This window comes from Metopolophium dirhodum, chromosome 1, assembly GCF_019925205.1.
Source record: "Metopolophium dirhodum isolate CAU chromosome 1, ASM1992520v1, whole genome shotgun sequence".
NCBI lineage: Eukaryota > Metazoa > Arthropoda > Insecta > Hemiptera > Aphididae > Metopolophium > Metopolophium dirhodum.
Window position 1 is genome coordinate 78,095,699 of NC_083560.1, and position 12,751 is coordinate 78,108,449.

General features: G+C 28.2%; 1 protein-coding gene across 1 annotated transcript; it reads right to left on the minus strand.

The window, feature by feature from the left end:
* Window positions 1-4,598: 4,598 nt before the first annotated feature.
* Window positions 4,599-8,585, minus strand: LOC132935510 (uncharacterized). Its single transcript, XM_061002088.1, has 9 exons — window positions 8,024-8,585; window positions 7,282-7,418; window positions 6,963-7,083; window positions 6,647-6,885; window positions 6,116-6,506; window positions 5,870-6,042; window positions 5,634-5,793; window positions 5,373-5,518; window positions 4,599-5,292 (listed from the first exon to the last, which is right to left on the minus strand). Exons 1-9 carry the CDS (start codon window positions 8,091-8,093, stop codon window positions 4,957-4,959), a joined length of 1,773 nt encoding a protein of 590 aa, XP_060858071.1. The 5' UTR covers window positions 8,094-8,585; the 3' UTR covers window positions 4,599-4,956.
* Window positions 8,586-12,751: the final 4,166 nt, after the last annotated feature.

The window sequence follows — 12,751 nt, forward strand, 5'->3', positions numbered from 1 at the left end:
ACAATATATATACCTGCATTATACATACAGCAAGTACAGCGGTAGAAATGAAAAATCATTTTTATATTGAAGCAGAAAGCGAACGATGAACAGGTAGGTACACAGCGGAATATCAGAATTAAGTATGTATAGGAGGTAGCTATATGTAGTATAATACTACAGCGTACGGTGTTTATTAAAATACGGAAGCTATATAGACAGGTAATAAGCGTATACAACAATTTTTTCCCGTCCCTTCTATATACATTATAATATATTATAATTCGATAAAAGTGTAATAATGTATATTATACAGGACGATTCACTGAGCATGGTCACCGCCTCTATGTTTTCCTGCAATAATAAATTTATTTCAATTTTGATTGTTGGACTTTTGAAATATTATATACTTAAAGAACATAATATTATTATACATTTATTGAGATTTGCTGTACTACTTATTGGGAGTGTCTCGTACAGCGATATGCAAACACTTGTTTTTCAAATGCGAGCCCCCTCCCCTTTTTTCTGTAAACTGTTTATAACAGCGGTTCCCAAACTTTATTGGCTCGCGGCACCATTTTTGAACTAAGGTTTTATAAGGGCACCCTAAGAAATAAATAAGACCAGAAACAATTGTAACGGTTATAATAATTGAACATATTATGTATTTAATTAAAATTATGCATAATTTATATAATTTTATTTACATAATCGTAATTGTTTCCAATAAATAGCCGCTATCGTCGTGTTTCCGAATATATTTTTGGATCATATCAAAATCTACGGCAGCAAGGAACTCTTGTAAAGACTACGCTGCGCACCAGGCCACACACTGTGGGAACCACTGGTTTAGAAGAGAATTTTTTTGATGACATTTTGATGTATACTTATCTATTTTAAAATTCAAACGAGTAGTTTCTCACTTAATAAAATATTTATACTATAATGATAAATATTCCTTAAAAATGGTCTTACAAAAATTTAAAATAGATTAGGTACCTGTGCAATATCGGATATAGTATTTATTTATATTTTCATCTTTGGGCGATTTTTAAAAATTATAGATGTTGATGGATTAATATAAATGATTAAAATGTTCAAATTACCATAGCATGGGTTTATTTTCCTTGTCACACAGAGTTTACTCAAAACTACTCGTTCAACTTTTGATTTAGACACGTCATCTTCCGCTAAATAATTTACAGTAAAAAAGAGGGGAGGGGTGGTTTTGATTTGAAAAACAGAAGTTCGTATCTCCAATGTACACATATCAAATAACTCTCAAGATGAATATAATAATATGATCTCTAAGTATATTTATAAGTTCCGAAAATAAGATTTGTAATAACTGTATTGTCGAAGAAGAAAAAAAGGGACGATTGAGGATGCTTGGCGAATCCCCCTGTATATAGGTCCTATATATTATAGTATATTTACATGGATAATATATAGCTGGTACATAGGTATTATATACAAGACCATGCTCTGACGTAAGTAATAATATGATAACAATACACCTGAGGCGTGGATTGCCGAAAGTTTTTATATTAAAACAGACAGCGCGTCAATAATTTATGAAAATATATTTAAAAAACGACGAATTTATTATAAACGTCGCTTTTTTCCCCATCAAAAACTCGCGAGTTCAACGAAAAAAAAATTGTAAACGTCAAAATCAGCTACTTTTTTCTTGTTTTTTTTGTGGGTGGGTAAGAGTTTGGGGGAAAAATATATAATGTTTCAAGTCGGAGGCCAGTGGGGTTGTGGTGCACGTGCAGGCTATAGACTTAAATCCGATAAAATACACGGAAAAAACTGTATGGTTGTAGATACCAATTAAATGGTTATCCTAACCAAATTCAGTGGTAGGTATAGGGACTACCATTTATCATAGTTCCAAGTACCAAACCCATTTGGTTGTCATAATTCAGTTGATGTAACCAAACAATTTGGTTAGAAATTCTACCAGCCTACATGGTTCCATTAACCATACACTATGGTTATCCCAACCTAAATTTTTTTGTAATTATAAAGCAATAAATAGTATTTCCAACAATATTGTAAGGTTACGGTAACAATTCTCATTGTTTGTAGTAACCACAATAAAGTGGTTGTATAAATCACTAGGATATAGGAGGGGGAATTTATATCATATATTATATACATTTTTAATAATATATATGAATAAATAATTAAGAACAAAATATAATGAATAAATTATCTTTAATACATTTTAATATAAATAAACAATTTAAAATATACCCTTAAATAGGTAATACCTACAATATTATTATTTATACATTTTAATATGAAAAAAAAAATATTTAACAAATAAAATACATTATTACTTTATGGTATAAAATATATAGTAACATTTTAAAAATTACAAGATACATATGTACAACCATCAGACATTGTGCTACAAACACAAGGACTTTGTTCTACAAGTAGATCATCAAATGAAATGCATAATAGATCATCACAATTTTTTATTTCATATGCTTGTAAATGTTCATTAAACCCTATTGTACTTATACGTTGACCAATTAAAAATGGTATGTCACATTGGAGTTTAAAGAAAATATATTTTATTATGACAAATATAGGCATATCTTTAACATCAATTATAATAATCATTCTCTGCTTGGTTGTGTAACGAGTGCCTTTCACCTGAACCCACGAAACAAAACTAACAGAATTTAAATTTGTAGTCTGATTTAATAAATTATTTTGTATTTTTTCTTTCTCATTTATAGACATATCTATTACTTTTCCTACGTTTGATGATTCTAAAGACAAAGATAGTGTATTCGATTTAGATAATAATCGATGTGCAAGTCTTAGTTGGTGTTTAATACTCAGTGTATAGCATATATTTTTCCGACTGGTAATAGAATGGGCCGTTAGCTTTGACTCTCTATGTTTAGACTCATATCTCATCGACCATAAGTGAGATACAGGCCCAACTTTACTCATTATTAATGGATAATGTAATAAGTGGTGATACTTTGGTTTTAAGTTGGTTAGAAACAATTTTAAATACAACTCATGATGCTCAGTTATAAGTGTTTTTAGTAATAAATTATGTTCTGGTTGAATTGACTTTAACGTTACGATCTGTATAATTTGTCGAAGTAATATATATAACTGCCAAAATTCCGAATTAATGGGTACAAGGTCACCAATTAGAACACCTAAATGTCTGCTAAAACATAAAACTTCAATTGCTGACATTTTTAATTTTTTTTTATTTCTTATTGTATCCATTGTTATTGACTGAGGTTTGTTTTGGACCTCTAAAGGACCATAATTAAAATACTGTAAACGATTGTTTAGTGTATCTAAAGAAAAGTATTTTAAATTAATTATAAATTCATATAATATACCACACAAATCATAAGAACAAACCCCCTCCAAAATGTCATGCATTAGGTCAACCGAATGATTGTGAACTGCATGGAAACCATCAATTTGGTTCCATACACACAATTCATTGATGCCTGTAAGCGATAAATTATCTATGGCTATACCCTCTGAATAATTTTCTGTATTTCTCATTTTACTGTCATCTTGACTTACTAAATAATTGCATTCAATTTTAGAACACAAACAAAAACGACAAGGGTAATTTGCATTAAAGCCTTCACTAAAACCTAGCATTGAGTGTAAGCCCAAGTTATCACCTATGATTAATGCCAATGAAAAGTAGATTGTGTAATTTTGACTTTCTACATTCACAATTATACCATCTTTTTGTAAATAATTAATTTCATTAATTAATTCTTTAAATATATTTTTATTTCCAAACTCCTTACGGTCATTAGCAATAAAAAGAAGAGCAAGAAAAATGTAATTTAATGAAGACTGAAATTCTGGAGGGAGGCATGACCCAAATGATACATAAACTGCCCCTATTTTTTTTTTCCCAGCATGAGCACCAAGAGGATTATTTGTTTCATATTCATCAAAATATAAAAAAAAAGGAATGATTATTTTATCTGGGCTACTTTGACATTTAACTTTCCAAACTTCACTTTGCACAAAACTACAAACAATTCCCCCAGTCATAGAATTTAAACGTTTAAAATACTCAAGAACTGTTTTTAATACATTTGGTTGTTCAAAAAACACTTTAAAAATACATCTTAATGGAATAAAACAAATATTTACATTAACTAAATTAATTACAATATTATCATTTTTTGTAATATTTTTATTTCTACTACCTATAGCAATTTCAATTGGTTTTACATAGACTCCTAACTCTTCCAAAACTTTTAATCGTTTATACTCAGTTTTTAAATTTTGAAACGGATCATTAATAACATCAAACATAACTGATATTTTACTCATTGAATTTTCATCAGAATTATTTTTTTTTAAATTATCTAATACTTCTTTTTTTAGAATTTGCATACACTTATCATTAAATCCATTTAAGTCATTTATAAGAATTTGCACTTTGTTTCTAGGTACAACCGCTTCATTATACCATTTTGATATAAGCATTATTCCATCCTCAGTAACTAGATTCTTGAATGCCTTAATAGATATGTCACTACAAGAACTTATTTCTAGTTGTTCATTAGATTGTTGATTCAAAATATCATCAATCTGTGTTGGTTCTATATGTAAATTGCTAGAAGACTCTTGGTTCACTAAAGTATGAGTTAACAAATGTCTACTGAAAGAATCAAAAGAGTTATAACTTCTTCCGCATGATGGTTCTATACATTTGTACTCTATTATATTCTCAAAAGAATGAAATAATTTTATATGCCTGATAAGATTTTTAAAAGAATTTACACTAACTAAACAAATAAAGCATGATGCCATTTTACAATTGTTTTTATTAAATACAATTAAAATTAAAATAAATTTTAGTACAACAAATAACTAAAAAGCTAAATGCTTTAAAGTAAAAAATTAAATTTGCAACTGTTAAAATTAAAATTATTAACACATTTTGGTTAATTAACACTTATTTAAGTCATTAATTAAAGTAGTGACATTTGGACTACAATTTTTGTCAAACTTTGTAGTTATTTCATAGAAAAATGTTTGTATAAAATACCAAATTTGTTCACACTGTGGTGTATAATGTAAATTGAAAACGAAGAAAGATTTAAAACATATATCAATTGCCTTTAATGCGCTCTCAACTTTATAAAAAAATTTGTTGATTACTATATAAAAATAAGTCACCTGACTATCAGCCTCGACAAAAATTATATATGGTTGTAGTTTTTCTCCCGTTCTTAACGCTTTGTTACATTTTTCATCGTCTACTTCTTTCAACTGTGACACTGTCTGTAAGTAAACTAAACTATAATTACTTATTTCAAAGAATTAATTTAGTTTTAAAAAGAAATGAAATTATGAATTCATACATTTGCATAATAAATGAATGATTGCTGAATTTCTAATTTAGATGGTCTAGTAAAATTTTTTTTTGATCCAGTACATGTTCTTTTTGATATATTTATTGGTTTAAATAATTCTACCAGAACTTTTAGAGCAGCAACTGTGTCAATACCTATAAAACATAAACATATATATATTAAAAATTAATTTCAAATAATAAATTTTACATTTCAAGAATTTTAAAATAGGAGCCATATTTGATGTAATAATAATTTGTTAAAACTTACCAGAATCTGGAGGATTTATGATCGCATCTATCAAATTACTATCAATTCCTTTAATATTATATTTATTTATATAATTTAATAATTTGTTTTTTAAAGTTTCAAATTTAGTAAAAAGTATCAGTGTTTTTTGGGGGTATAACTGACTAAAATCCAGATCAATCTGCAATCAAATATGTAAAAATAACTCATAAAAAAATTAATTAAGTAATTTTAGCTTTAAGTTAATTCATACTGACCAATGTGAATCCAAGTGGACTTTTTAATGGAGGATAGACTGATAGATAACAACTATTTGTATCATCACTTAATAAATAATTATATCTTTCTTGAAATGTTTTAAGCCATTTGTTTTCAACAATACTCCAAGGTGATATATTATTTTTGAGCCATATTATATCATCTGCTAATTCTTAACCAAACAAAATAACATATTTAATATTAATAAATATATTAATGAATAAATTCTACAATATTTACTATACCTTCACTTGGTATAAAACTATTTTCAGGAGTAATCTCTTTAGTCAATCTTTGGTTTGTTTTCCTAATTTCTTTTCTGAGATTATTATACTTATCCCACAACTTTCCTCTAGCTGGCGATACTAAATTTGCCTCTTTTTTGTAAGGAGTATAATATGTCTCTTTATGTTCTTGAGGAAATACAGAACAAATTTCTAAAGATACTGCAATTAATTTTTCAGTAGATATTTTTTTGTCTTCACTTTGTTTGAGGAAATGCGTTACTATTATATGAGATAATTTATTTCTCAACAATCCATTTAATTCATTATTCTTTAAATAATTATCTAAAATGAGTTTGCCTTCATGATAACTATTCAAAATAGATTTTAAATTAATTGATGTATTTAACGACTGTAACAAAAAAATAAAAAAAATTGTAATGTGTCTCAGTATGTAGAACAATTTTGTAACAAAATACATTTAACAGTAATAAAATAATGGTTAGAATGCATACAGTCATATACACTAGTTAGGTACTTAAAAAAACATACTGTAGTGTTGATTATATTTTTTTTAACATTCACATCAACATTATGAATGGTACTAGGAGTATCGATAAAGCTGGTGCTAGGAGTATCAATAAGGCTGGTGCTAGGAGTATCAATAAAGCTGGTCCTAGCAGAGGTATCAATGAAGCTGGTGAAATGTTTGTTGGTATAGCAGGGGCTAGTTTTATTATCAGTAATACAGTTTCCAAGCGTTGAAAAATCTTGATTGATAATTTCTATACCTACAATTTATTTAAATTATATTATTAAATAGTAAATGCCTAACACAACAAGAATATAAATTATAAAGCATAGATACTTGAATCATCCAAATTTGTCTGCAAGGCTTCATGGGAGTTCAGTATATCATTTACATGACTCAAATTACCATCAGTTAAAATATTAAAAACAGAGGTCTCCGAAGAAGAATTACATGAATTCTATAATAAATAATACAGTTTAATGCATACAATATAGTATTAACTATTAATAGGTACAATTTATAATTCATGAAAATATAAGTTAGGTCAGTTTTGGAAATTAAAAAAAGGTTAAATTACAATGGGTACACATTAGCATTGATTAAATATACATATACATATATTTAATCAATGACATTAGTAGGTACACTTTTATACTTGGACATTAGATGATAACTCCGACTTCAATTCTGAAATTCTTTTTACTATTTTGGCTCGATGACCCATAGGTAGACAAAGCTCTCGCACCATAGATTCAGTTAAGCATCGGAAAGCTTCTTCATCTACTCCTTGATCTAACCATTACAAAATAATATTTGAGTAGATAACAAGCAAAAATTAATTATAAAACATCGTCTATTTCTGATATGGTCAGACATATTATTACCAAATGGGGAAATAATAGAGGATCTTGATGTTTAAAAATTTGATTTAGTTATCCCAAGTACACTTTAATGTATGTTTAAATAAATTGTCAATACCTATAACATATTTTACTTTACCTACCGATGACCTAGTAGGAATACACAGATGATACAGATCTATCAATACCGATAAAAGGAGATGACATATTATATTTGTTAATTTGCAATAAGCTAAAGGATTATAACTTACAAGTATTACCTATTATAAATGTATGGAATTTGTAAAGTAATATAAATTGTTATGTAGTGGGATCAGTGATAGACACAAGTACACAACAAATATAAGGTGACACGTGTGTACCTATTATATACCTACAAAATATAATAATATAATATAAATTCTAATAAGTACTATAGACTACTAGGTACTGTACCTACCTTAGTACTAACTTGTTACATTCTAACAAATAACTATATAGATTAAATCTAGTCTTAGGGTAAACTAGGGTTTATTAATTTAGGTTTATGAAACTTACCTATAAATTCTTGAACAATACTTTGCGGAATGTTGAGTTCATTTAAGTTCTTTACAACAAAATTATCCATGATTAAATAATAAAATATTTAATACATACAGTCCATCTGTTATATATGTATTATATAGACGTAGGCACGTCGCACGTAGCACGTATGAATAGTGTACACTACTATACACTCAATGACCAAAGAAGTCGAAAATCAAAATGTGAAATAGGTACTAGGATGTATTGGTAGACGGGGAATAACAAATACTATAAACAGTAATCACCATACGTCCGTCCATACTCCATATGACAATAATAATTATCTACATTATAATATTATATAACAACATAATCAATCACAAAATCGATATCTTGTGTATAATGGATCAAAATCCCCAACTATAATCTGTAAATACAGTAAACAAACCCAATTCAACTGCAGCTGCAAAACTATTTTTAAATTTATAATTCTATTCGTAGTATTGTAGACATGTTATTTGCAACCACTTTCGTGACGTTGTTGCAACCTATTAAAATGGTTAAAAGTAACCTTTTATATGGTTCGACCAACCGAAATAAAATAACCATTTACTATAACTAAATTATTTTTTTCCGTGTATAACTATATATACATAATAATATGTATTATATACACGCGTTGTGTTTTTATAGTGAACCGTTTCTTTTATATAAGTGAAAAAGCCTCAAGTACGCCCCCTCCCCTACCCATTATAATATATACCTCTATATGGCTGCAGGACCATCGCCGGATTACCGAGCCGACAACACGCGCGCGACCCGAAGGGAAAAAACAAAAATATAACGAAAAACGTTGGCTGCTGCCCCCATCGTGTACCCTTAGTGTATACTTAGTCCGCACCGTTCGGCGAGCACCGTACACGCAGAATAAGCCGACCGCGAGGGGGAGGGTTGCACGATAATAATCCGACCCCCGCGAGGGCCGCTGCGATTACGGCGCTTCGATTGCTTCTCCGGGGGTAGCGTAGTGCCCGCGCGCGTGTAATTGAATATAGCATATAATAATATCGATCTTCGGACCATATCTCTCTGATACCGTTCCTCGGTTCGAGTAAGCCGGGATGATATATAATATATATGCCGCCCCTTGGACGTTGGAGTCGGGGTGTGCGAGGGTATGTCCGCTCATCCGTGTTTATATTTCTCTATTTATTTTTTTTCGCTTATTCGATAAACCGTATTGCGCTCGTTTTTTCCGACATATTATATTATATAATGTGTGTGTGTGTGTGCGTGCGATTTCTGTGACTTGGAAACTTAACTCTGTTTGTAGATATGGTGGACGTTGCGCGGTAATGTAAGTAAGGGAGAAAAACGTAGAGAAACTTTACTCCGACCGTTCAATCCGCATAAAGTATAGGTATATTCAGTACCTACATACGATCCGCAATGGATGCAACGCACCACTGTAATCTTTATGTTAAACAATATACTATACAAGTCTATAGGTAGGTACTTCTAATATTACCATAAGGAATCAAACATTTTCTATTCAGCTCTTTAAACTTTTCAAGGTTCTTAAAAAAAAGAAGCTTAGCACACTGGCTATACTAAAATAACAAAATATAGACATTATTATGACAAAAGATTATTATATAACTTATCTATTAGGTACATGAATAAGATGATGATGATTTCAGTAATTATTGATAACTTTAGTTTTACAGCTTCATATATTATTATGTTTGCACGATTTTATGTAGGAACATAATATTACATTTTAATACATAAACACATTATGTATTTATCGCTATTGATATTTTAGTAATGTGAGAAAAATGTATAGTAATTATTTATAATATAATTGTATTACATGTAAACTATTTAATGCATTCGTAGGTACCTATTACAAATTGTGAATTCATGAGCTCTCACACGAACGTGTTCAGCGGTTATAATAATTCCGATATTTCTTTCTCTGATAAATCAATTTGTAAGCCTAAACCTATTGGTAATTGTATTGTTCTTTTAACTGCTGATTCAATTTTTCAACATCTAATATAGGTAGGTACTGGAATTAATGTAACCTTGGAGTGCTGAATTAGGGATATTATAAAATATAAACATTGAATAGATGATAACACCTAAAACAACGTCAGAAATAACTAAAAAAGTTAGATACGAAGGTACGGTTACTGTTCATTATACTCAATATACAAATACTAGTTTATATGTAATTTATTGATATGATGTCATATTAGATTACATTTACATTTACCCACCAAGCATACCAGCCACATTTTCTTCAATCATGCCGTAGTTATTGAAAATTTATTTTTTTAATTTTTTAAATGTAGTTAAAGACCATATTATTAATTATTTTCAATATTTATTTCATGAGATATTTATTATTACTTAAGGAGTGTTCTGTGGAGATACAAACTTGAAACTTCTCTGATTTTTAAATGAGAACTCCCCTTATCTACTGTGAATTATTTAGTGGATAACTTTTCAGAAATGTTGACGTATCAGAATCAAAATTCGTAAGAGTAGTTTAACTTTGAGGACCTCTTAACTAATATAGGTCCACGGTAATGGGTTTAAAAGATATGGGGCTGCTATGGTGATTTAAACATTTTAATGATTAAATATATTAATCTATCAACTTTAATAATTTGTAAAAATGGTCCAAGTAAATATTAAAAACTAGATCCAATATTACATACAATTTTTGTAAAACCATTTTTAAGGACTATTATAAGTTAAAACCTTAGTACAAATATTTTAATAACTGAGAAATTGTTAGGTTCAAATCTAAGTAGGTACATCAACATTAAAAAAAAAAAATTCTACTAAATAATTTACAGTAAAAAATGGTGGGGGATGGGGATTTCGCTTTTGAAAAACAAAAGTTTGTATCACAACAGCTTACTTCTTGAGTAGTAAAAAAAATTCAAGATTTTAAAAAATTAAGATAAATTCCTTAAAAATTGAAAAAATCACCCTGGTACAGTATAAATGAAATAGAATATTCTGATATGATCATATTATGGTACATAATATATTGAAAAATGTTTATACTTACATCGTATAGGTACATAGTGTAAAAACTGTAGGTTATTATAATATTGGCTAGCTGCTTAAACGTAATATTATTGACTAAAGTTGTTGATATTGATATACTTTATTAAAAATATAGTTATAACATAACTTATACATTAATAACTCATATTACTCACAAACTATAACAACTAATAAGATATCATTATAAGTAAATATAATATTATAAAATTACGAAAATAATATATTGTGGCGTGCGGCTCCTTTCATTTCAGATTTCAAGTGAACAGATGTCATCGGCAAATAAAACTACAAAAGTATTTTGTACAAACGGAAATAATAATTATATATCATTCAAAAAAAAAAGATAAATCTACTAAAAAAAAAAATGCTCGTTTCAATAGTTCTCATTATTATTTTGTTATTACCCACCTACTTTTGTCATATTCATAATATTCATTTTTAATTCATATTAATATACAATGGTACGATTCTTTTGTGTACCAGCTCCACAAAGCTAGGTAGGTACATTAATCCGTGATTTAATTCTGTTATAATTTATAAAAATATAACTACAAATATGCATTTATACATTTTAATTTTAAATCCAAAATAATTGAGATCTAGCAAAATATAAAAAATATTACATATAGATTTCAAACTTACCTACATATCTATTTATTCCTTATTCAAGGTGACCCGTTTTACGATTGTGAGAAGTTTTTTTTACGCAAACTGACGGTTTATTTTTAAAATGTACTTAAAATATTATCTTTGTTCGACAGGTTATTAATTTTTTTGGGTGATGTAAGTGCATTGTAAATATAAATGCGTACAAGTGGTCATTATTGCTTATAATTCATTAAAATATCTCAAAAATACATTTTGTATCCATATGATGCGCCACTTGAGACGCAACAATATTGTCGATTACACAAAAATGATTATCAACAATACTACAAAAACGTAATATAATATTACTTAGTCATGTCAACCTGAGCTTGTTACTCGCATCATATATTGTGAAATCAATAAGTTGTGTTTTATTGTTAATATTAAAACTTCGATTATGCCTTAGTGGTGTAAATTAATTTGAAACTTAATACATTTTTTTCAAAATATTATTTTTCAGAATTTTTTCAGACATAAGTAAATCTTAAATTCTTTATTTTCTAAATCATTTTCATATTTTCTTTGCGCGTATAATTTGTATCAATTTTTATTTTTTATTTGTCAGGTCTTTCTGTTACATCCTGCATAGTGTATATTAATATGATAATAATGATAACCAAATATTTTTCTTCTGAAATATATTGGAATACGTGATGATATTCAAACTTTGTTTGTCATACCTTCTGAATAGCTACTTGATCGCATACCATTCTTAATTACTCAACTACTTAAACTAATAACACTGTAGTTAGTTTAATAGTAGCTGATCTTCAAATTGTATAATAATAAAAAAAAACAATTATGTGTGTAGGTATTGCAGACATCTGTTTGCCTTGAATTAGAATACCTATATCTACATGTGAGGTTATGTTGGTCATTATTGGTTTGTGAGTTAAAAAGCTTGAGAATTCAATACAATAGGATTAACGTAAGTTGTTCTTACCACTATTAAAAAATATCGAATATAGAGTCACAATAGACGTTAAATATTCAAATTGTTACAAAATTTGTCAAAATTGCAAAAATTGC